The 24,762-nt window shown below is 34.6% G+C and overlaps 4 protein-coding genes across 9 annotated transcripts; 1 reads left to right on the top strand and 3 right to left on the bottom strand.

Annotated features, from left to right (window-relative positions):
* Positions 1-1,178: 1,178 nt before the first annotated feature.
* Positions 1,179-15,291, bottom strand: LOC126915499 (uncharacterized). Of its 5 annotated transcripts, none has more exons than XM_050720209.1 (7): positions 15,016-15,291; positions 11,822-11,912; positions 6,299-6,502; positions 6,081-6,222; positions 5,405-5,604; positions 4,613-4,765; positions 1,179-2,838 (listed from the first exon to the last, which is right to left on the bottom strand). In XM_050720209.1, the coding sequence occupies exons 1-7, from the start codon at positions 15,047-15,049 to the stop codon at positions 1,569-1,571; spliced, it is 2,094 nt and encodes a 697-aa protein (XP_050576166.1). In that variant the 5' UTR covers positions 15,050-15,291; the 3' UTR covers positions 1,179-1,568. The 5 variants fall into 5 exon arrangements, with proteins under 5 accessions (XP_050576166.1, XP_050576168.1, XP_050576167.1 ...); XM_050720211.1 differs by lacking the exon at positions 15,016-15,291 and adding an exon at positions 14,858-15,002; XM_050720210.1 differs by lacking the exon at positions 15,016-15,291 and adding an exon at positions 14,841-15,001.
* A 2,053-nt stretch (positions 15,292-17,344) lies between these two features.
* Positions 17,345-21,071, top strand: LOC126915500 (anaphase-promoting complex subunit 4). The gene is made up of 7 exons (XM_050720213.1): positions 17,345-18,201; positions 18,442-18,824; positions 18,898-19,098; positions 19,176-19,457; positions 19,529-19,752; positions 19,834-20,405; positions 20,477-21,071. Exons 1-7 carry the CDS (start codon positions 18,096-18,098, stop codon positions 20,890-20,892), a joined length of 2,184 nt encoding a protein of 727 aa, XP_050576170.1. The 5' UTR covers positions 17,345-18,095; the 3' UTR covers positions 20,893-21,071.
* Positions 20,884-23,371, bottom strand: LOC126915516 (uncharacterized). Of its 2 annotated transcripts, none has more exons than XM_050720261.1 (5): positions 23,215-23,371; positions 21,763-22,014; positions 21,555-21,689; positions 21,377-21,482; positions 20,884-21,305 (listed from the first exon to the last, which is right to left on the bottom strand). In XM_050720261.1, exons 2-5 carry the CDS (start codon positions 22,012-22,014, stop codon positions 21,145-21,147), a joined length of 654 nt encoding a protein of 217 aa, XP_050576218.1. In that variant the 5' UTR covers positions 23,215-23,371; the 3' UTR covers positions 20,884-21,144. The 2 variants fall into 2 exon arrangements, with proteins under 2 accessions (XP_050576218.1, XP_050576217.1); XM_050720260.1 differs by lacking the exon at positions 23,215-23,371 and adding an exon at positions 22,282-22,924.
* LOC126915520 (transmembrane protein 60) lies at positions 23,216-24,150 on the bottom strand. Its single transcript, XM_050720266.1, has 2 exons — positions 23,816-24,150; positions 23,216-23,433 (listed from the first exon to the last, which is right to left on the bottom strand). Exons 1-2 carry the CDS (start codon positions 24,023-24,025, stop codon positions 23,257-23,259), a joined length of 387 nt encoding a protein of 128 aa, XP_050576223.1. The 5' UTR covers positions 24,026-24,150; the 3' UTR covers positions 23,216-23,256.
* Between the last annotated feature and the right edge of the window lie 612 nt (positions 24,151-24,762).

Raw genomic sequence — 24,762 nt, 5'->3', positions numbered from 1 at the left:
AGGGACGCAAATTAGGAGAAAAATAATACTTCACATGGTTACGCTGATGCAAGTATCCTGCCCGGAAATCATCGCGATATTTCTGTATACTCAACGAGAATCGAAACTTAACGATTAATTGGCTATCTAAAAGTAATCTAGACATAGGCTATCAAACTAAATCGAGTTCTAAATGGGCACCCATTCGTCTCAACGCCAGTATGGTGTTTACCGCTTTAATCCACCTCTTCTTGATGACATACCGCTTTAATCTAATTTTACAGATCGGATTCTCCAAGGCCACGTCCAACCATCGGTGTTCTAAGAGTTGAGTAGCGGATGGTCTTTTCCTGAAGCAAAACAATCGATCAAATTTACGATTATTTCTAAGCAAATCGGTTGATATCTTAAGCACGACGAGAGACAAAAATGTTCATATACATAGTTGCGATGGAGAACTATTTTCTATTGTTATTTTAACGTAGTTAAAACAAAACAAACAAATTTTAACGTAGTTATTTGGTAACTTGTAATGAGACAAGATTCGCATAATAGTAACATCTTGTCGAGGCAAAATTGTTCGTGTAATACAATTAATTGATTTCCTTCTCTTCTCTTATCGACGAACAATTAATGTTAACAGTAAATTTAGACTAATAAAATTAAGAGAAATCTGGTTCTATATCTTCCCAGTCTTTAAGATCTTCTTTTGACGTTATACGGTATCCATTTATGGATTAGTTTTTCTTCGTGTACATTTGAACCGTTTAGAAGCCACGTTAATGAACTTCACAGATCAGAAGGTAGAGAAGATGATGTTGCAAACACTGTTTCTTCGATTTACTTCAGAATTTATCGTTATTTGTGTCACGTTCTTACGATGAATGAATAATTTACAAAAGTAAATGATTTGTTCATTGAGAATTAAACGTTAATCATGTACTTGTATAATGAAATGATGAAATTCATAAAAAGTGGAGTAATGAGCAAATTGGTTTATAGCAAGTTCATACATAATATACAGTTACATGTAGTTAAATATACTTAGTACAAGAAACATCTCTTCTTCTATTTTTACATTTCAACTATACGAAAATTTTTGTCTCTTACTATATGTATATTCTTCCCTTTGTTGCTAACCAAACTGAATGTGAAAGGAATATTTTCTTGGAGACCAAAGAAAATAATGAATACACGTGTCGACTATCGAACAATTTTAATAATCATTTGTTTTTTTTTCTTTTTTTTTGTAAATCGAACATAATAAATTTGACAACACGAGCAATTCACCAGGAACTCACGTATTTACTTGAATTCGACACAAATGAATTCAAATGAAATTGCGCACTCATTACAAACTCTTCAGTTCCATCCAAACCGGAAGTAGCAACGCTATTTGTATACATTAAAGAAAAAATAATCGTATATCTTCACTGTGTCATCCACCACCGTCTCTATATCTTGTATTGCCCTGAGAACTTCACAATGGCGAACGATCCTCATCGTCGTTGTCGTCGTCGTCGTCGTCGTCGCCGTAAGGAACGACAGGCAAATCCAACGTAGCCCTCAACTCCACCAATGGAGTCGTCTCAACGATGTATCGAACTCGACGTGGATGAACTAACGTTAGTCGCCGTCGACTTTTGTTGTTTCGATTGGAAATATTCGGCCAAAGAGTTCATCGTTTTCCTAGCAACAGATTCCTCGCCACACCAATCAACGCTGACAGACTTGCGACCAACTCCTGACGACCTCGTGGCACCTTCCCATTCACCAAGCAAATGTAGCAACAAATCCTTGGTATTAGTAGGTTCGTCCAGATTCAGACTCTTATGTAAATTACGAAGGGCAGATATTCGTGGGACGTCCCTACTGGTTTCACCAAATTGTTTCACTCGTGCGCGCCGCCACGGTGGAGTAAGATCCATCTCAGCCTCATTTCTGTTAAATACTATTTCATTTTTCTTACTCGTTATATCTTCCACTTTCTTCTCGAAAGATTCCGATCTAACCGATTCTATAGAGCCTTTTTGGCTTCTTTCCTCCTCTTTCTTCTGCTTCGATTTCTTCAACGAGGCGAACATATTCACGGTACTGGTCTCCGTGTTCCTATCAAAACTACGACTACTATGGAACGTAGTTCCGTTGAGCTTCCTATGTCTTACTATGCTCGACAATTTCTCTGCAATTTCGTTGCATTCGGTATTTTCAGCAACCAATCCGTTCCTCGAACGAACACCGTTCCTTTTGTCCCTGTCTTCGAGCGGCTTCTTGCTCTGCTCGCCTGTCTCCGAGGAGCTTTCCTCCTCGTTTGAATATCCGCTCGCTCCCGTCGCTATGGATCTCAGACGCTCTGATAATTTGATTATCTCATCAGCCAAGATGATTTGACTGGCAGGGTCGCCCCTTGACTTCTCCGCGGTGACTCCCTCGGAGGCTCTCCTCTCGAGACCGTAGCTAGGCACCGTCAAGAACGTGCCGTAGCTCTCTCGGGGTGAGCCATCCGTCGCTTCCGACGGCGTGCTGGAGATACTGGCACAAGGTGACGGACTGTGACCTCCTAACGACACTAATTCCTCGTAATCGCGAGTCGAATTTTGTTGAGTCAACACGCACTGAGGAATATCTATGATGTACGGGCTGTCAGGGTGCTCACGCCAGCGCTCCACGAACAGCCTCAGATTGTCCTTGGTCACGTCCAACTCGTCTATGCTGCTCGTTTCCACTCGAGGGATTGGCAGATCTGGAGTCTTCGGCTTCGATATCGTCACCGTTTGCTCGACCTGCTGCTGTTGCTGCGTCGCTGGCTTCTTCACCAACCAACGATGTTCCCTGCAGTGCGTGGCCGACATTCGTTTGCTGAAAGATTGGACAGCTCCTTCGTGAGGATGATCCAGGATCGCCAGGAATTTGTTTCGGATGTTTTGTGTCTCTCTTTCTCTGTTGCTTTTTTATTCTTTCTCTCTCTCCCTCTCTTTCTCTCTTTTACACAGACACATATATATGTGTGTATATATATATGTGTGTAGAATTTTTGCCTGTTTTCTTCTGAGCCGGGAACGTGCAACTCTATATAGATTTTCAACGATGGAAGCGAATGGTTTGATAGCGATGATGAGATGGAAACGCGGGGAACACGTGTGAAGCTATAGAACGTGTTTCCTTGAATGGAATTCGAAAATCAGAAGCCAGACAGACGTCTCGAGATCAAGAAACTATATGTACGATGGATTTCCGCTTCCTTGGCCGCTTTTGAATGCTTTTTTTAGAAGCAGCAGGTCGAACGGATGTTGAGACTGTTCGTGAACGCACGGCGCACGAGAGTAATTCGATTCTTCTTCAAAATGAAGTTGAGAAATTGAGTATTCGATTCGATTCGATTCGTTGAACGCACTTGCGTGCTTTCTGTTAGGAGTTTAATTCAAAGGAACGTAAAATCGTAATTCCTGCTGAAATCATTGATTTCCAGTGAAATTTGCTTCCAGTGAAAAGCAACATATTGAAAATGAAGGAAACATGCTCGGGATTAATCAGACACAAAGGGAGAGAGAGAAAGTCGAAGAGTAACCGTGAAAGAGTTACAACAAAAACGCGAGCGTAACTGTCCAGATAATCGAACGTTCGGAAGAACTTGTTTTTCTCTTCGTTCGCAAGATCTCACTTCGAATTGAATTCAATTTCGATATCTTTTAATTAAGAAATTATTTAGAGACCAATTAAGAAATTTAGAATACGAAAATGTAACATAATCTTTAGAAATCTATTGCGAAGTATAACGATCGGAATAAAAGCAATCGGAAAATATTTTAGCAATTTTCTTTCCACTGCAATTTTAATTATGCAACAATTATTATTTCATTATCTCAAGTTAAAACAGAAGTTACACTTGATTACGCATTAGAATTAAAATTACAATTTCTTCGTGAGTTTTGCCTTCGCCTTCGACGTAAAAAGATCGCCAAAATGATATACTCGCGTACTTTGCTTTTAATTTTTAATTTATAAACGGCTAGAGAAACTAGAGTTACACGATTTCAATATTTGACGAGAAATCCTAATATTTATTCCATTTGCTACATAATTAATTTTTAGCCTGCCAGTTTCTATGAATATTCCATGATTTGTTCATATACTTTGCACTTAGTTTGTAAATGATTGAATAGCAATTGGCAATAGGAATACTAAAATTGCGCAATTTCAATATTTACAGTAACTACACGATCAATTTTTAGTCTTATCGTTCTTGTTTGTATTAAGTGCGCACGTAGGGATCGTATTACACGCCACAGTTGGAAACATTTGCCATGAATTATCCTACTTAACGTAATCCGAACAATGCGAAACAGTGGATCATTTAATCGAGAAAATGGAATAAGGTGATCGAAGGATACAGAAAATGATGGCTCTGTTGAATTTTCTTGGCAAACGATGTACGTACAGTCAAAGACAGGAAAGTTGTTCGTGTATTTCGTTATCTGGGCAGCTGCGTTCATTAATAAGTTTTGCGAACGTGTCAGTGTCCACGTTCGTCTTCTGTCAATTGTAATTAGCAACGTGGTTCGGATATTTTAGCATAAATCCACGTCACCTTCGTACGACGTAATATTTCTCAAAAATAACAAGCGATACGTACTCTTTGTCTTTGACTAGCAGACAACGGATAAAATCCTTCGCGTCTTCGGATATATTGGCGAATGCGTCATGATCAAAGTCGTACTTCGCGATGGTCACGTTCGCCATTGTCTCGATGTCTGTGTCCCCCATGAACGGTGACAAACCGGATAATCTGAAAATAGAAATAAATAATTTGCTTACGTCTCGTTGTAATTTACATGGAGTAACGAAATGTGAAAGATTTTTAATTTCTTCGTCGAGGAACAAACAACGAGAAATAACTTTAGCGGTACAATCTACAGTTAAATCACCAAGCGTTAAGTTTATGTTCTTCGCGTTGTTAGAAAATAGAGCTGTGGAATGCGAAACGCGCTTTACACGTTTTTCGCTGAAGGCTACTTGCCCAAAGTTTGTAGCAGAATTTTTCTAATAAGCATTTACGGAGAAGTATGTATCAGGGTTTATATGTATATATGCAAGATAGATAAAATAAACAAAATTCTACGTTAAATTTAGTAGAAGTTACGGAAGAATACGTTCAGCGCGGAGAATTTGAGAATAAAACAGTTTGAAAATTTAAATATTCGAAGTTTAAAAGTTTAAAAACTGGAATATATAAAAATTTAAATTAATCGGATACGTGTCATTTTCTAAATTCGTAAATCTACTCTTTCGAAAAATCAAAAACATTTATTACACGTATATTTCAAGCATTGTCGATATTTCTTACTTGTTGTTAGACGTTTCTCAAATATTTATGTTCCTGCTTTTCCATGTAAAGTAAACGGATCGAAATTGAAGGGCAACTTACAATACGTAACAGATGACGCCTATACTCCACATGTCGGTACCATAACCAATCTGATCGAAATTTACGACTTCCGGTGCAACGAACTCCGGCGTGCCAAATAGAACTTGCAACTTCTTCTTTGGATCGTACTCCCTCGCCAGACCGAAGTCTATGATTTTGATCCTATTACCCTCCTTTGTCAAACATAATATGTTTTCAGGCTAGAAACAGAGAGTATACCATTTACCTTATCGTCAAATGTGAATTAGAAACCAAAATAACGTAATTATATGGTAAATTGTACAATATAAATTAAACCAAACTAAGCGGTAAAACGCTTTTAAAATTCATCAACTATAGCTTCTATTTAATAACTCTGTTCATTTATGTAATAAACCAGATATACTTCAGAGTTAACACGCAAATTACGTTAATATAACTATGAATGAAAAATATACAAAAAATACATTTACTCCTACTAAAATGTGGCTTCTCCTTGGAAATTGCGTATCTTTTTCATAAATAATAATCTTTCTCATAATACAGTTAAACTGAGAATTTCTATGACGAAAAGCGTATGCAATTGCCGAGGAGAAGTGATATTTTAGTAACAGTAAATGTATTAATCGAATAACAAAACTCAGCTATACCGCGTGGAAACCAATAACGCAAATCGATATTTTTCAATATAATTCACCTTTAAATCGAGATGTAAAATATTCTGTCGGTGAACGAACTCTATACCCTCGCAGATCTGTCGCATGAAAACGGCACAGCTACGCTCGGTCAACACGAAATCGTCGTCTATCACCCTCTCAAATAGTTCGCCACCTTCGATCCTTGAACATACGCGAAAATAAGCATAATCGATATGATTCCCCTAAAATGAACACATTTGCTGTATTAAGAGCTTACAGTTCCAAAATTACGTATATCTGCTTGCCGGTGTCAATGGCATCGTAGAGCTGGATAAGTCGTGGATGTTGTAACCGTCTCATAATTTCCACCTCTCGTTCCACCGATCGCTTGTCCTCCTTTTTCGCCGTGTTCACCACCTTCGCGGCGAGCATCAAGTCGCTTACTTTCTCCTTACATCGATAAACGGTGCCAAATTTTCCTCTGCAAATAGGTACGATCTCGTTTCACGTATCTGTACACGTAAGAATTCGTAGAAACTTCTATCAAGACGACTTCAATCGCCTCGTTGTCTTCGCTTTCATTTGTTAACGTTAGAATTATACGCGATCGTACGCACGGTTTCGTCAAAATGATGGCTTTCAAATCTATCGTTTCTGCAGTTACCAAAAAATATGCAAATCCGCGCGATTCGTAAAATTAATAGTTGATTTTTATTTAATTGGAATCGTACAGGCAGAATATTTTTAGAGGCACTTTAAAAGTTGGCAAGTAATTACCAGTTGTGCAATAAAAGTGTTAACCGTTGTTTTATAGATGCTTTTCGTTGCAATATTTATCTACAAGTTACGTTTACTGTGCAAGTAATTCGAGCATTTTTTCACGTCTCTAAACAGCGGAATAATTTCTCAAATATCTTTTCATCTTTTTGTAATACTTGTAATTTACAATTTTCATAACTGTGGTATCAAATCTCTCTCTAGTCTTCTTTAAATTTCTTATAATCTGTTTCTAATCTTTCGATTAATTTCATTTCATTTCGATACATTTTTCTGTCCCATCGTCGATTTTCTGGAACATTTGAATTATTAGAACGACTTAGCGACAGTAGCAAATATTTACCGAAGAAAGAAATTAACTTTTGTCAGTTATCCAATAAACCATCTTCACCCGTACGTTCTTTGAGATCTCGTAAGCCTCGTAAATTATAACAATTCACTCTTGATACTGCGCGAAATCAAACGTTATTTTCGACGAAAAAAATCGTTCTCCAGTCTAAACGTATACAATCGCTTTCACTCGAAGCATAAACACGTTTCATGTAAATTGTTCGACGGACAGAAACGCATTAGCTATTGTTGATGCATGGTAATGTGCGCCAAACATCGAAAGCTATACTCGTTAACAAATATCCTTAAATCATTTTTAAATATCAAATTTTACGATAAAGTAGAGTTTCATTGGTAACGAAATTAAAATGAAATGGAACTCGTTAATGGTAAGAAGATGCTTGCTGGAACCTTGAAAATGGGATAAAATAGACGGTTAAATAATACATGATAGTATGTATTTCTTTGTAGTCTTGCAATAGTAAATGTCAGCGTAATAAATCGTGGTAACTCGAGAACATTTAGGTATGCGAAGGAACAGAAGAAAAACACCTTGTTAATATTTCATTGAACGTCTCAAGAACGCCAACAGCAGTCGCATTCGTGAACTTTGACCTTGTTAACTCCAACATTCCTCCTTCTTATGTAAACAAGACGCCTTATTTCCTTTTCTTATCGTAATTTATATTATTGTTAAAACAATTCGTCCGAATTATCTGCTTTAATGAAAATTACATTTCTCGTGCTGATGGTAAATGGCACATCGATTAAAAGTTAAATAATTTCAAGATTATAACGTTAAATCGTTTGTGTACGCTTTTCGCTTTCATTTTTCAAGCATTTTTCTAAATACCAGAAAATGTTAGGAAAGATTTTTCTCCAGCAAAATTTTACTCAAAACGTTAACGTTGTACGTTAGGATGCCATTCTCGCAGACAGAGAGAGTCATCGAAATCCAAGAAAATTAGGAATTTTGTATACAAACAGACGCGTCTCGATACTAAATGATTTCGCAAGAGACGAGCAATACGTGATATCTTTAATATTACGTTTCGAGTTTACTTAAGCAGTGACATGTAAAAATGTGCAACAACAGAGAAGAGTTTAGAGCAGGTAACTCCTTCGATTAAAACTCCATAAAATCGGATAAAGCCCGAATCGAAAAAGCTAAAAAACGAGCGAATCGATTTTTCCCGATTAAATTGCAAATAGTTGCGTCCAATTCCGTGTTGTACCAAACAAAATAAATTTCTCGTGTCCACCTGTCGCGATTTCAAAATTTATCGCGTGTTGTTGTGCCAAACAACGCCGGCAAGAACTTTGACAATTTTGCCGCTCATACCGCGCCAAGATGATTTGGCTATAAGTATAGTTACAAAGGAGATTATACTCGCATTCTTTTCCACTCGATTGATATAATTTATTGTGTTCTGCGTTTATAAATACGCACAGGAATCTCACGTTGACTTGGAACGAATCGAGAAAAATGTTCGTGAACAGAGAAAACGTATGTGCCGCGTAGAAAGAAAAATCCGGAGAAGCCTAGAATCAACCTATGGTTTTTGGAGCCTTGTTGAAACACGATGGTGTAACGTGGTTGTCACGAAGCCAAGTTAGTGAGTGACTCATTGAGTTAGTAGAGCATACTATGGACGCAGAAATTACAAATTATCGCAGTGGAATGTTTGCCAGAAAATCGTATGATGCCGTGGCGAGACTGCGTTTTAATCTGCATTTTAATCACTTGCGATGTGAAAACGATCCAAGAGTTCGTTTAGAAGAAACAACGTCAAAATGTTTGCTCAAATAATTAGCGTGAAAACGAACCGCTACAGTTATTACTACGTTGTTATAAGCCGTTTAAAAAAATTAAACAGCTATCTACCCTGCCACTTTGATCTTTCTGACTTCTTGTCTACGTACGTTTCCTAATAATTCTCTTACGATCGATTTTTACTACGATCTCGTATCGTAATATGTCAGTCCATCGAACCTACCGGTTTTCTAGCTTCTCTTTACGATAAAATCATTGTTAATAGCAATTTCGCAATTATATCGAACAGTATTGTAGTTGATGCAAAATTACTGCAACAGCGTGTTCTTCCACTGACCAACTACGAGTCTTTAAGGATGTACATCAGGCGTGTACATAAACTATACAATACGATAAATTATCATAATTTCAAGCTAAGGAATAATCTACAATTATAAACGAACTCGAGTATACACAGATAAGGTGAAAAAGTGATTCAGCTAGGAATGTAACGTCGATGCTCGATCGAATCTATGTGTCAAGAGTAAAAGCGTCGGGATGCTGGGCGATTCGACGCACGAACGTCAGTCACTACGAAAAACTCATTATTTATAGACGTGCAAGGACCTTGATTACACTTCGAACTTCGTGCAGCGTCGACTCTCTGCATACCTTCGTTATCAAGCTGCACAGCACATTCGATTCATTTCGATGGCCATCCAGCAGATATTTTTCGCAAGTGGCTACGATTCATTGCAATGATTCACGCTATATCATGCACTCGATGGAAAATGGCCAATTCGACAGAGATCGCCGAACGATGAAAACGATTCCGGTTAATTGGAAAATATGATTTACGATTGTACAACTTGCTATTAGAATAACAGTCGTGCTCGATAATTCGAGACGGAGATTTTCTAGAAATTCGACGCCAGAAATATCGCATTGATCGTGAATGAAGTAATTTTATCACAGAAATGGTCAATGACTCGAGATCGTGCACCTTTTATTGGAATTTGCAGATATAAATGTTGAATAGAGTTTGCATTATGAACGATTCTAATTTCGTTGCAATCGTCGAAGTAAAGATCAAAGTACTACGATACGCCAATAGTGTATGCTGCGATAGTGTTTGTTGTAAAAAGTTTGTCACAATAACAAAAAATTGATAGAACACATACGCTTAGCGAAACGAGCGAATGTTCGATTAGAAGTTTGTTCTTCAATTCTGAAGTTAATCACAAAATTCTTCTTCGATGATTTCTAAAGAATCTTTAAAAATTGTATAGAAATTCCTTCAATTCTTGAAACAATATCGGATATCAACATCTTAGTTTTCTATAGAGAATCCTCTGCCACTTTCCAGAAGCAAGTATTTTCTATTTATCGAGTCATTCAAATCGTTTCATAATATTCCAATACATTTCGCCAATTATTATCTAATCATCTCGAATAAAAGAAATCAAACTACTTGATTATGTGTCCATAAAAATTCGATGGAATTTTCTTTAAAAATCGCAAACAATTTATCGGTTCTTCGAACAATTTGAAATATTAAACAACGCATCGTGGATGAAGATCTTCCGATATTTCCCGATCGAAAACAATCATTCGGAATCGATGGTTCACTAATAGTTTGTCATTGACATTCAGATCTTACCTTTGGCACTGATCCATCCGTCAATACCTTGTGCGTGGTTAGTGGTTACGAATACACATCAACATTGTGTCTCGCAATTAAAAATAAAATCTTACCTTTGCGCCGATCCTAATCGAAAATAAAATTCTTCCCTTTGAAACTCGATACATCCATCGAAGTAATTTCTCCGTTTTGACAACGTTTCCTACTTCGATAAGTAACTACAAGCTATTTACCAACGTTGTCTACGCAATATATATTTTGTTTAAAAACATCGCGGTAACATGGCATAAATCGGAATGCAAATGGTAAATGGGAAGAACAAACGTTCCAACAGTTTATTTCGTAGGTTTACTGGCTCGTGAAAGCGGCGGCGTTGCATGTAAAAATCATTCAGGTCCGAGTCTCATTCATAATGGCAGACACGCATAGTAACTGAAAGATTACGATGTATACAAGACAGGAATACCACGTTCGCCGGAAGGAATAAACACGTCAAGGTTTCGTACTTTTTCCTTCCTCTTTCTCGGACTCTCTTTCAGTCTCAATCCACCTCCGTCAACGGAAAATTTATCACCTATATCCTCGTTACTCTACCTTACAAATATTTCTTTCCAATTGTTTTACTCTTGAAACCGCTTCTAAGTCGTTTCTCTTTATACGCGTAAGGTGTTTTACGAAATCAAACTTATCTCAACGGTGTCCCTTACAATTTTTACAACATTTTCGCATATTAAACATGCGTTTGAAAGGTCAAACGTATCGCGTTTCCTACGTCTCGTTCGACTAAATCTCGTTTGTCTGATTCTCGTGGAAAAATTTGTTCGAGCGTTCAGTTGCGTCAAAAAAGATCTTCAGAAATCCAAAAATCGAGCATCGCAATAGCATTAACAATTGACTTCAAAAAGGCTACTAGAAGCTTTGATTTCGTTTAGCCATGTCAGCGGAGGTTGCGTCCTTCGAAACGGAAATTCCGTGTTCCTTGGAACGTTCCTCTATGCCTGAGGCATGCATTAGAGTCTCGGTACAGCTTGTATAATCATTGCGCAATACCAGCACGCATATTGTGTCAAATTCAGAAACAGCATGCCCAACCCTGCGGCTCGCCGCGATATTTGCAATGATCGTGTGCCTCTATATGCATAAATTCGGTCGAGTGGTCGACTCTGGAAAGTTACGTAGCGAATTTTACGCGTCTATTCCCATCGCGAGCACGTAGGGTACGATGCGTTTCTTTGTTTATCGACAATAAAAATACCAAATGTGATACGCAAGGAAATCGATGTGTGATCATCACTCACCGTCCGATCTCAGATTCGATGTCATAATGATCCTTGAATTCCACGCCCCGACGCACTGTCACATTTCGATAGGGGAAACTCGGTTCGAGCTCTGTAAAATACGAGAATTTATAATTAATATCAAAGTTCAGATCGTTGAAATGAATTTTGAAATTGTAATAAATTACTGTAGACCATCTTTATTCTAAGTGATTGCGGATTTTGTCATTGGGTGGTATTGACAAAATCCGTAATCACTTCGTTGTCAATCCAATACAATATATTTCCTGCTGTTGGATCAGCACTATACTTTCTTACTCGACGTGTATTACGCTCATCCAGGTGTTTTCTATAAAAGGTAACTTGGAAGATCAGACGTCGTAAATGCTAAAGTTTTTTAAATAAATCGATCTTTTCCTGAGATTGTAAAACTCCATTTATAATTTCAACCGAATCGATTACAGTAGGCTGATTCGACTATAAACAACCGATTAAAATTAAGAAGTCTATTCATATCTAGAACGAAATTGTCTTGCAATACTAAATCGTTTTAATATTTACATCAACACACGGTATGTTGATTTTATTAAATCCAGATATACGTATCATCCTTAGAGAAGAAGAATGACTACGAGACAATTTTATTTCACGATTTTTCACAACGTTCTTCGCGTTTAAACGTATTCTTTTATTTGCTCGGTTGGAGTAATAAAAATAGAGGATAACGAATAATAAATTCAGTTCGTTCGTTCGATTTAAACTGCAAATAATAAAATGAAATTGTAAAAAGTTCAGGCATTTTTTAAATTAACTTTTTAGATTAACTTTAATAAAGCGCATGGAAAACGACCCTATTATCGTACAGAAAATTACTTTCTTCTGGAAGAAAAACGAATTGAATTCGAAATGGACAATAATTCAGAAACGTATATTCTTATAAAGAGAGACAAATCGTGGCACGTGAATTATTTCGTATATGGAAGTTTCGTCGCTCGAATCGAAAGCTGATCATGCTGAAACTCGACTCGAGTTCCGTTACCGGTGGCAACAGTTCCGGTGACAGACGCGTTCCTTTACTTACGATAAGGACTCGTCGAAACCATCATAGTTTAACACGCGATGTTCGAAACGAACACCGAATGGCTCGTTAATTATCTATTTTTCGTTTAGCCTGGGTTACGAGGGAACCTCGCCAACTCAAGATTTCTCACATACAGGAAGCGGTGAACGTATATCGAATTGTCTCGCGTATAAATTTAGCAATTTTTGTGTCTCGACCGTGGTCACACTTTGATGTATAAGCTGCCATCGCGATCATGCACGATGTATACAATTATGCTACGCAAAAGCGATCGGAATTTAAATAGAAAATATAAATAGAAAGGCGCATGAATTTGTCACGTAAATTTCAAACGAAAATCTAGATTGAAATTACAGGAAAGCAACGAATGAAAAACAAAATTATTTCTTATATTAACTCGCGACTATGATGGACCGTGATTCGTATAAACGATAAATGAATCTGTCAAAAGCAAAATCCATCGACTCTGTTTTTTTCTCAATTTCTCAGTTTCGTTACGTCGTTTCTTAAGACACAAACATTTTTCATTATTTAGTTAGCAATTTAGTTATCAAATTGAATTACCATAAGAGAATACTGTAAACAACAGAAGTTTTCGATTCCAGTGTAGATGCAGTAACATAATATTTGTAACGTCATTTTTCTCTGCTTTCCAATCTATGGCAGTTGATCAATGTGACTTCTTAATCACGGAACTATATATACTTTGTGTGGTTTACTTTTTGTTTCGATACGAAATTCCTTCTTCGTTTTGAACAAGCATCTCCTGACGAACGCGACAAACGCATAGTTTCGTGCCGGCCGCGACCTCATTTCACCCTTTTGTACGAGACAGCTGGTTAGAAACATCCGTAGCCTCGAACGATTTCGGGGTTCATCGAGACCGGTCGTTTAAAAAGATCGGTAAACAACCAGTGACGCTCCAGCATCGTCCCAAATTCCAGTGAATCACTGCATTTATTTAAAGAAAAACCACGCTCAAAACACACTCTGCACGCTTCACTTGGATAAGAATGAAATCACCACGAGTATAACTAGCCAAAGAAAGAGGAAACCTAACGAAACCTACATCGTTTTTCGCATAAAACCTCGACACTTCTTTCCTGCCTCGTAGCATAAACAGATAACTTTAAATCATTATAGTATTCATACGCGTCGTCCCTTTTGCAGAAACTGCATAGAAATAACGAATTATTAAAATAATCTGTCTAAAAGGAAACAATTCCCCTTTTCTCCCTATCTCATGCAAGTAAACATCTTCAAATCACTATATATAGTTTATAATAGTACATTGTTTGTATGAGGTAGGGAGAGTAGAAATTGAGAATTTCAAGCGTGGAATTATTTCCTGTTTGAATATATATGTTTTTTTTCAGACGCACCATCTCTTTCACATTTACATTTATTCAACGCACCAATCTAAATTCCAGTTAGTTTTAGTACCAGCAAAATATGTATCAAAAGATTTCTCCTAAAAAGAAGCACCTCTACGCTTAAAACCCTCGACACCAATTCTACTCACCATATACAATATGCTATGAGAGCCTTACATCTTATTATATTTCAAAAATCGTTCGCGTCATTCACAAACAAAGCACAACGATTTTCGACGTTGAAAAATTCGACAATTCTACACCCGAAACCCTCGACACTAGTCCTATTCACACCACATAATATACCATATACTATGTAAATTGCATATCTTTTTATATCTATCGTACATATATATATATTCCAACAATCGTCTCCAACGATTCACGAACAAACTACGATCATCTTCGATGCTCAACAATTGTACAATCGACATCAATCCTATTCACCACAAATAATATATCATACTTGAGAAAACTTTGTATCTTTGCGTCTACATATTCCAAAGATCATTCCCATCAAACGTTTCACAAACAGATCACGATGATCCTCGATACCGAAGAATTTTACACTCGAAACTCTGCATACCTATTCACCATACGTACGATAAAACTATAATTATCAAAACTTGATATCTATGTTCCAATAAATCATTCCCATCAAATATTTCACCAACGATGCACGATAATCTTCGACGCGATCGTAAGCATTCCATAGACTGGCACGCCGTTTGGTGTATCGAGCAATGCTTGGTCTCCCTTACCGCCCACCGGGTCAGTCTCGTCGACGCGTATCATCCTTTCGACGTCTTGGCTACCCTCCCCTAGTGCTCCAAGCCACCGAGGAACGGGTTGCGTTCGTCCGACAGTCGTTGGGTTGCACACGCGGACGATGATCGCGCTCGATCTCTCTCTTCTGGCGCTCGCCGATCCGGTGTACCCTAAAGGCAATTATTGACTATCGCGTTTGCGGTCTCGGGCGGCGAGTCCCCGGAGGCCGGCGGCGGGTGCCTCTTCTTCTCGGCTCGGACGGATTTAGATTTTCGGCGGACGCCGCGGATTCTGCTGGCGGGTCACGTGGCCAGTGGCGTTCCTCGGCGCCCTCCTGCTCCGCACGCGTTCTTCGCCAGCCTGCCACCACCTTCGATCGACTTTGTCCTAACTTCTAACGCCGGTTGGTTTTATCTTCGTTCTGGATTACACGATGCTAACGATTTCGATATCGGAGAATAGATCTAGGAACGGACGAGCGATTTGACGAGTCGTCGACGCAACTTCTTACGCGCCACGACTTGTTTCGCTCATTCTGCATGCACGTTAGCGATAAATAGGTTTCGATATCGACGAATAGATTTACGAATACGTTTTTATGGAACTGCTGCGAAGTCGTTTTTTTCTCTTCGTTCTGGCTGCGCCATATCACCGAGCGGATTTTGGTATCGATGAATAGATTTATGAATGGACGAGTTGCAGCAAATTTTTACGCGCCACGATTTATTTTTCTTTCCGATCTGAATATACAAATAGAATAACGACTAGATTTTGCCGAGTGAAAGATGAATTTAAAAATGTATCGATACGGGTTAGGGGATCTTTCCTCGAGTTTCACGGAATTGATCGGTAGGATGGATCCTTAGCGCCGTGATGGTTGAGAACCACGTAGACGCAGGTGTCGCGACTATTGAAGTTTTAGGGCGAACCAATTTTAATTAACCTGTTAACTAGACGAGTAAACTCGTCGATTGAATTATCAATCCGCAGGATGTAAGCTATCCAAAAAGAAACCTATAAGTCTATAGCACTTTCTAGTGGAACGGTGGAATTATTGCAAAGAATTTTGACTTATTTTGCCAATATGAAAAGAACGGAAAACATTGTAATTTTATTTATGAATTCAAATGTATCTAGTACTAAAGAACTAATCGATTTCTTCATTTCTTCATTTAGAAATTCCCTATTTCGTTAAGGGGTCGTTTCTCATTTTTGGTAAAAAATGAATTACTTGCGTATATATATAAAATTTTAAGAAATGACTAGAAATCTTAAAAAATGCTCCATTTAATATAATGGATCATATAATAATATGATCAATTCGCGATCAAACTTTCGAAGTCGATTTATGACTGGTTTTACAATGAATCGGAGGTAGTGGAAATTAGCTTTCCAAAAATGAATTTCTTTTGAAGTAGACGATTAAAAGGGTAACAGGATTCGTGTCTTTTGTTGAAATTTTATTTATTTTGATAATACTTCTGGATGAGGTGTGGGAGTTTACTGAACGAGTCTTTGTACAAGCTGTTTGATTTATTCGTTTGTGAATAGTATTTTGTTTCTTTATTATTTTTTCTCTGCTTGAACGTTGAACGTTTATTATTAAAGATATAAGGTTTTGTTAAATATTGTGAACATGGTGAATTCGTATTTACTAAACGTATATTACTAACGTGATAGGTTGTTTGATAAACAGAAAGTTAAGTTGCGTCTGTTTCTATTCTTTGTCTGTAAATTACACTTTCTTGCCTTTTTATGAGAAATAAAATTCTTGGCTTTAATATAATTACTTTTTACACAGAACCAGAAATTTTTAACAAGCTCCGGAATTTTCACTAGTCCTTATTTTCCCTTGAATATTAATTGCATTCACTTTCATATAAATATCTTTGCTTTAAGCTGGCCTCAGTATTGCAGATCACCAATTTTTAACGCATTTTTAACGTAAACGTAGAAAAATATTCTTGAAATATCCAAAATCGAAAGTTCTTATTTCCTCTACGCTCAAGAGCCAATGATCCTCGTTTTTTTCAAACTTACTCAGAAATTCTTAACATAAAACAAATGCTATTGTAAAAATCAATATTTAAAGAAATAGATAAAAATATAAAGAAAATTTCTAATGCAAAATTTTATTTTATAATATTAATTATCATCTAGATTTTAAAATTCAGAGTTCACATTCTGAAAATGCGATAGTGTGAAAATCTGGTTTACTCCAATTTTGTGCCGAACTTCAATGACCTCATTCCTAAAGAGAAGACGCATCACGCAATTCACGTATCCCATTTCGGTTAGACTTAGTACGGCCGTACGTATCATAACAATTTATTGTTAGCGCATGAAACTCGAAATGATATTTCTATCGGAAATTTGTTTAGGCGCGAAATATTTGTCTGTAATGTCCGGCAGCTCGTGCGCATGCTAAAAAGTCAGTAACGGTGTTTATTTTTAATTTTAGTTCTCCACCTTCGACATTCGCTGAATTGCTTTTGGCAGCATTTAGACAATTTGTTTAACTGTCGCATTTCTGTTACGCTCATTCAGGAATTTTTCATACACGAACCTACATGAAATTAATACATCCCGATTGTAACATTTTCAAGTAAAATATGATATTAAGAAGCTACCTGACTCATGGCTCATAACACTGCGATATGTATAGCATAATAGCATTTTATCTTAATTGTATCAGATTATATGTATGTATTATCTGATAGTATCTAGTATTACATTAAAAGAGACATTGTGTAAAGTTTATACTTCATTCATAATTACATTTTGCTGAAATATGACAAACGCAAAAATTTTGAAACTGTATATAAAAGTTTGTCTTTCTATAAATGTTAATAAATATATGCATGTACTGTATGTGATTGGTTTGAACACTTTGTCTTGGCTTTCGATTCTAGATGTATGTAGAAAAACTGGTTTTCGTACTTTTATGTATATATATGCAATGTTGTGTTATTTATAAACAAAATATACCGATGGCAAACATAACCTCAAAGTGCGGTTTCCAATAGTTCGACAGAATGTTGTTGAAAGTTAAATTCTGATCAATATTACAAAAATGGCAGGTAGTATGAGACAATTAGAAGAAAGACAACTTCTAGTTGAAGTAACACGGATGCAATGGTCTCCAAAAATGGATCTCTTAGCAATCGCAAATGTGAAAGGTTAGATTTTTCATTTAGTAAATAAAAAGTTGAAGTTTTTCAGTTATTTAAATTTCTATAACACTTTATAGTTGATATTAATTATTTATACATAAGTTAATAAAAACATATTATTAATTTTTTAATAAATATTATCAGAGTTTGATTCATCACAATATCAGTTTTATTTATAATAGTAGGAATTCTTGAATATCATAAATGTAATAAATAATGTTATCTTTATTAAAATGATTTTTATAGGAGAAGTTACGTTACATAGATTAACATGGCAAAGAGTATGGTTGTTGAGTCCTCAAGAGGAATCTGATACTATAACGAATTTAGCATGGAGACCAGATGGAAAACTTCTAGCGATTTGTTATGAAGTCTCTAAATTAGTGTGTCTTGTAGATATTGAGAATAAAAATATTATACATAGAACAAAGTTAATGTTGCACAATGCAATTACGTGTATGACATGGTTACCATTAGCAAATTTAGAAAGTGATACTTTGTTAAACGGTAGCAAAGCAAATATGCTACCGACTGGAGAATATCTGCCACCTTTACCTAGTTTAAATAGAGGTTTTGGTCAAGAATCAGAACGCAAGGAAGTTTTATCTCAAACTTTAGATATACTTTTTGTAAGTTTAAATATCATGTATGTTTTGGAATATTAACATTGTGATCATCTATAGATAATTGTATATGCTGTAGCTTGGCTTAGATGATGGAAATGTCGCAATGTATATATTTGGAATGTTCTATTGTGGTACAATTTCTGTTGGTCATGGTCAAATATTAGAAATTAGTGGTGGATTTGGCAAATCAATGTGGATTACATGGAAGGATAATATTGGCATCAAAGCAAGTAGATTATGGTGTCCACTGTTGGAACAAGACACAGCTTTTTTAAAGGTTTTTTGCTTAATATATTTTAAAAGTTTATTTTAAAATAATATTAAATTTCTATAAATTTTTTATCTAAATTTGAGGTAGCACAAGCTCAAGCTAATATCGAATACTTGATGGATTATCTTTCACGTACGTTAATGGCAATATCTGAAGCGTGGGAGACAATTCTTTTGGAAATGGATGAAAAACTTGCACGATATGCAGAAACAAATCCACCTGGTGGAGTTGCTGCGGACTTTTTAGAACTGTTAATGATTGGTATACCTACCCAAAACTTAGAGAATTTCTTGCTGCGTGATTTGACTGAAAAGGGTTTAAAAAAATTAGGACATAGCATTGAAATGTGTTATAGTAATATACAGGTACGATGGTAATATTTGGTGATAATTTCTTTAATTTATCTATATCACAACAATCCATTCCTATTTTGTAGAAATTAGTCTTAAAAAATTTAACTAGCGTTGGGATGGCCCTCGTATACCAATTAGCTGAAATGAGAGGAATGGTCAGATTAGGTGGCTCGTATGAATTACTAGGACTTACTGATGAGACTATTATAACTAATGCTCTTCATGCATCAGAAGCTTTTTTAGCAAAATCTTCTGAAATTCAACAAGTGATAGATCATAGCATGCGTGACTATAAAGCGTTTTTCCGGTACGTTTAAAAATAAAATTATTATCCAATATTTCTACTATTTCTATTTCTATTTCTCCTATTTTATATTTTTATTTTAAGGTGGTTATACGTTGCAATTTTAAGGCTGTCAGATGAAAGAATACCATCTGAAGTAAGTCGTGTCAGTCAACAAGAGTTAACATTTATCGCCGAATTTTTGCGCGGTTTTGATAAAACTGAATCTGGTGTTGGAGGAAGAAAAGGGGTGAATTTAGAAAAGTTAGGTCAATACTTGCGACGGGAGAATTTACAAACTTGTCTAACTCATGAAGGAAGCGAATGGGCTACTATGCTCGATGAAAATCATTGTCTTCGTGATCATCCTCTTATTGTGAAACAAGACCTTAATTATTCCTTATTACAGTCTCATGCGAAATTAATTACTGCTATACATAATGTTTTTCGTGAGTCTTACCAAGGATTAATTGAACATTTTACCATATCAAATATTGCTTTGTCGCCGTCTATAGGATTTACATCATCGCAAGTTGTAACAAACAATGATAGTTTGCTAGTAGCTACATGTGATGCTGACCATCAAATATTACGACTGTTTAAAGTCGAGTGTTCGTGCATAGAACCTATTTCTCTTAGGTTTAAATTAAGTACTATAGATACAGATTATAAATCAGGTTTGTTATTTTACTATAAATATATTTAATAATTTGATTCTTTAAAGTAACATAACGTTTGTTTTTTACAGAATCTCATTCCAAAACATACATAGACTGTACTGTAGTTGATCTACAATTTTACTCTAACGAACATCTCAGTTTACTGTTACTTAACAAACATACACATGCATCGTATCTTGTACAATTGCCATTGAATAACGTCCGAATTTTTGAAAATCAAGATAAGAATGCAATTAGTTTAGCAGATCTTTTAGGTAACAGTTGGCCACGACCTTTTCAAGGTATAACTGCTAAAAAAATAGCAGTCAGTGGTGCGCGAAAAGTGGCCGCTGTTTTAAGTGAAAACAATAGGAAAATAAGATTATTAGAAACTGAAGTGGAACCTGAAGAAGAGGAAGAAGAAGAAGATGAAGAAGATGTAACGAATGATAGTATGTTGAACACTACTCATGGAACAGCTGCAAATTCTCAAACATATAATTAAACTATTTAATCATTATTTATATACATAAATATATATACAATATGTTGTAAGAGAATCCTCATCTACAAAACATTTATTAAAACTATTTTTTTACTTATGAAATGATTATGTATTTTGTGTCTTCATGGCACAATTCCTAAATCAATGTATATGTATATAAATTTGAATATGGCTATGTATGTATGTGTATATGTCTTTATATTGCATTCACCATGAAACAAAATTTCTTTGAATATATTACAAAATTATTCATTATTTCTGCATTTGATTAAATACTCTTGGGAAATCAATGTCAAGAGCTTCATTATCAATACCACCTTCATCAATTGTTGGTATAGACATAGATGGTGGAGGAACAGTATAGATATTTGGCGTATATTTTGCAGGAGAATTTTCTCTTGATTCTTCCAAATCTGAAATAATTCACATTAATTAAACATAAAAATATGATATTTTGTTTTACATATCAATTTATAATATTTACCAAAAAAATTGCGATTGTGTCTCCTTTTTGTTGTGATAATGAAAAGAACAATAGCTATAGCAACAACTATTACCATAACAGCAGCCATACCCCGTAATAAATTTGTCTATAAGAAAGAGAGTATTGAAAACAAATAGGAAAGATATATTTATTGAAGATATAACGTATTTTAACATACCTCAAAATCGTTTTCCCAAAGATCTTCCCAATCTTTCTTAACTATTAATTCAATAGTATTACTAGTGATATTAGAACGATCTGATATACCTTTGGAAAAGCACTTATAGAAACCAGACTCAGCTGTTGATACACTCTAATAAAAGATATAATTTCTTAAGATAAAATACCTAAAAGTTGTAAGAGGAATATTTACAATAATTACTTACCCTTATGAAAAGCTTTCCTGTTAACACTTCATAATTATATTTGTTTTCATCCATTAAATTTCCAGGCCCAATAATGCGATTATTACCAGTAAGGTGCCAAAACATAAAACGATGATGATCATCACTGCTCAAACATGGAAGTTCAGCTATATGACCTGCTGGAACTTTTGTCACTGTAACTTGATCTTCATTAGCTCCACTTTTCGTTAATGATAATAATAAACATAGAAATATAAAATAAATCACATTCATCTGTAAAATAGAATTGCAATAAAAATAATAAATATGATTGGATAGAGTATATATTTATTTATTTAAATATTAATAAATAATGAGTTCAAATTATAAACTTGTATATATGATAATTTGTAATATTTAGTATTTTTATATTTAATATTTAGATAGCTTAATTTATAGTATTAATCTTAGTTTTTGCAAAATTTATTGTTAATTTTTTAATTATTGTAAACTATATAGATATTTAATGTAACATAGTAAAAACAGATCTGGTCATTCTACCTGCTGCATGTTACTTATATCCAGCTCAGTAGATCACTATAAAATTGTTGATTTATTCACTTTATGAATTCATAAGTTCTATTCACACAAAAGGAATACTTAGATTAAAAAATTCATAGTAAAAATGTATAAATACTGTTACAGAATTTGTTCTACTATCAACTAAACTAGCAAAATGTTTTGTATCATTCGTACTGTGTTCTACTAACAATTACATTCCAATTCCACTGATCATTTTCATTGAAAGAATTTCAATGGTGTAGGACTTTAAATGTAACAGATGGTTGCTGGAATAATTATCATATGCACAATGCAAGCAAGACATTTGTCAATGAACCATGTTGCATAACAGTAAAGGTAAGTACATAAATTCTTTCTAATGTTTCACTATTATTTATTTTATATATTAATAAATATACTAAAAAATATTACAGTCACTTTATTGTTTGTAAGAGATGACAGTCTTATGAACTAATGAGAAAAGCTTCAATAATGGATCCGAGGTAGAGTTACTTATTTATATCTTTGTCCTATTCATCCTTGTGCAATAGAGTATTTATAGTAAACTAGAGTGGCATCTTGTGACTACCATACTATCTAAACATGCACTATATACTTTGTCACTTTTACTATTCAAAAAAGACTGGTATGTAAAATAAAATCTAAAGTCAGAAAAGTATTTACACACATTGTACCTATTAATTAATCATTATATAACATATACATATGAGATGAAAATAAATAATAAATTACTACTCTTTTTCAAAATGTTTTTAAGTTAAAAAAGTGATCCTCAAATATACAAAAAATATAGCCATTGTTTATATTTGAAATCAACATAATTTTGACGGCATTGATAATAATTATATCAATAATAATTAAAGTTAATTTATACAAACTGTATTCATATAAAACATGGTAGATATTACATACATTTATTGTAATATTTCTGAATCGGCTGTGATTTGGTCATTGTTAATATCGATAATGATGCATCAAATTTATAAAGACATCAACTGCCAATGCTGGAAGAAGAATCCAAAATGGTCCCAAAACAAGTTTTGCTGGTAAAAACCAATGTGGTGCTTCTAATTTCAAACATATTAAAATTTGGGCACTTATTTTCATGAGCATAACTGATGTATACCACATCTGAAAAGAAGATATTTTCAGCATTCATAAAATATAATAAGTACCCAATTTTATCACATTACATGTTTATATCAAATTCATAAGCTTAACTTTTTGTATGAAATATTATATTTTCAAGAATTTCAATGAATGAATGTTACATATAATTAATAATGAATGTTACATATAATTTGTCACTCAATACATAACAAATTAAGTTTTCTTTTTAACAAAATTCTTATTAGCAGTAGAATGGACAATACATTTTTTATTTATTCATATAATTAAAGGAATAGTATACTACAAATTAAAGTGAAAATTTTTGCAATCTTCTTATTAACAAATTAATTAGTAATATTTACAATTTATATGCGAGTAATAGTCTTTGATGAAAAAAACTTACTTCCCGGGGTAAATGATCAATACGTCCATTTTTAAAAAGAGTAATGATATTAATAATAATATTAACTGAAACTATGAGATCAAACAACCACAGTGGAATAAAAACAATAAACCAATTCCATTGTGTCCTCTGATCGAGCCTCAAGACAAGCAGAATCAGAAAAATCAAAAGATTAAACCATGTATATAACGCACGATGTAAAGCTGTCATTGGGATATATAATTAAGTACGTCAAAAATCACGAGACAAAACGTGATCTTGAAACTATACGATTATATTACAAATTCGGTTATCTGTTTACATCAACGTTTGATATATCACCTAACCTCTATCGTCAACTAACCTATAAGTTATAACGATTTCTAAGATGTCGCTACTAACATAAATATATTAATATTATTCAAATTTGTATATCGCATTATGAAACAACATAAAAAATATTTTACTACAGAATATGTTATTTCTTTATTATTTTTAATGAAGTAAAGTTGATTATCTTTAATTTCATCACAGTTTTTACATTATATACTAATATTGTAAAGTCGCGAGATCGATTGAGTGATATAAATGGCTAGCCCGGGTAACAAACTCGAGGTCTTATTTTTGTTAAGCAGATATATTTTTGGATTATTTTAAGATAATGACAATGTTTTTACTTTTTCAATTTATTCTCATTTATAACTCTCAATAGATGTAGTATTTATAGGGAAACTATATGTACATGAATATAATTTATTGTTATGTTGTTCTATACTGTATTTGTGTTATATGCTTGTTGTATTGTATACATGTGTAGTTATATAAAGATACATTTATTCATTTATACATTTATACCTATTTATTATAAGATGACATTGAAAAATTATTATATACATATACTTTGTACTTTTGAGATAATTGTTAAAAGGACATGATATTATAAGCGAAATATCATTCATTTTATAATT

The sequence above is a fragment of the Bombus affinis genome, chromosome 4 (assembly GCF_024516045.1).
Source record: "Bombus affinis isolate iyBomAffi1 chromosome 4, iyBomAffi1.2, whole genome shotgun sequence".
NCBI lineage: Eukaryota > Metazoa > Arthropoda > Insecta > Hymenoptera > Apidae > Bombus > Bombus affinis.
Note: the sequence above shows the minus strand (reverse complement) of the source record. Positions and strands in the feature narration are given on the sequence as shown.

Coding starts and splice junctions, on each gene's coding strand:
- LOC126915516 (XM_050720260.1), bottom strand. Junction 21,483..21,554: donor TTTGGGAAAACGATTTTGAG/GTATGTTAAAAT, acceptor TCTTTCTTATAG/ACAAATTTATTACGGGGTAT. Junction 21,306..21,376: donor ACACAATCGCAATTTTTTTG/GTAAATATTATA, acceptor GAATTATTTCAG/ATTTGGAAGAATCAAGAGAA.
- LOC126915520 (XM_050720266.1), bottom strand. CDS start 24,025: ATGACAGCTTTACATCGTGCGTTATATACATGGTTTAATCTTTTGATT. Junction 23,434..23,815: donor TTGATCATTTACCCCGGGAA/GTAAGTTTTTTT, acceptor TCTTCTTTTCAG/ATGTGGTATACATCAGTTAT.
- LOC126915499 (XM_050720208.1), bottom strand. CDS start 13,730: ATGTTTCTAACCAGCTGTCTCGTACAAAAGGGTGAAATGAGGTCGCGG. Junction 6,503..11,821: donor ATCGAATCTGAGATCGGACG/GTGAGTGATGAT, acceptor ACCTATTTGCAG/AGGAAAATTTGGCACCGTTT. Junction 5,605..6,080: donor TTTTACATCTCGATTTAAAG/GTGAATTATATT, acceptor CTCTGTTTCTAG/CCTGAAAACATATTATGTTT.
- LOC126915500 (XM_050720213.1), top strand. CDS start 18,096: ATGGCAGGTAGTATGAGACAATTAGAAGAAAGACAACTTCTAGTTGAA. Junction 19,753..19,833: donor GACTATAAAGCGTTTTTCCG/GTACGTTTAAAA, acceptor TTTTATTTTAAG/GTGGTTATACGTTGCAATTT. Junction 20,406..20,476: donor AGATACAGATTATAAATCAG/GTTTGTTATTTT, acceptor TGTTTTTTACAG/AATCTCATTCCAAAACATAC.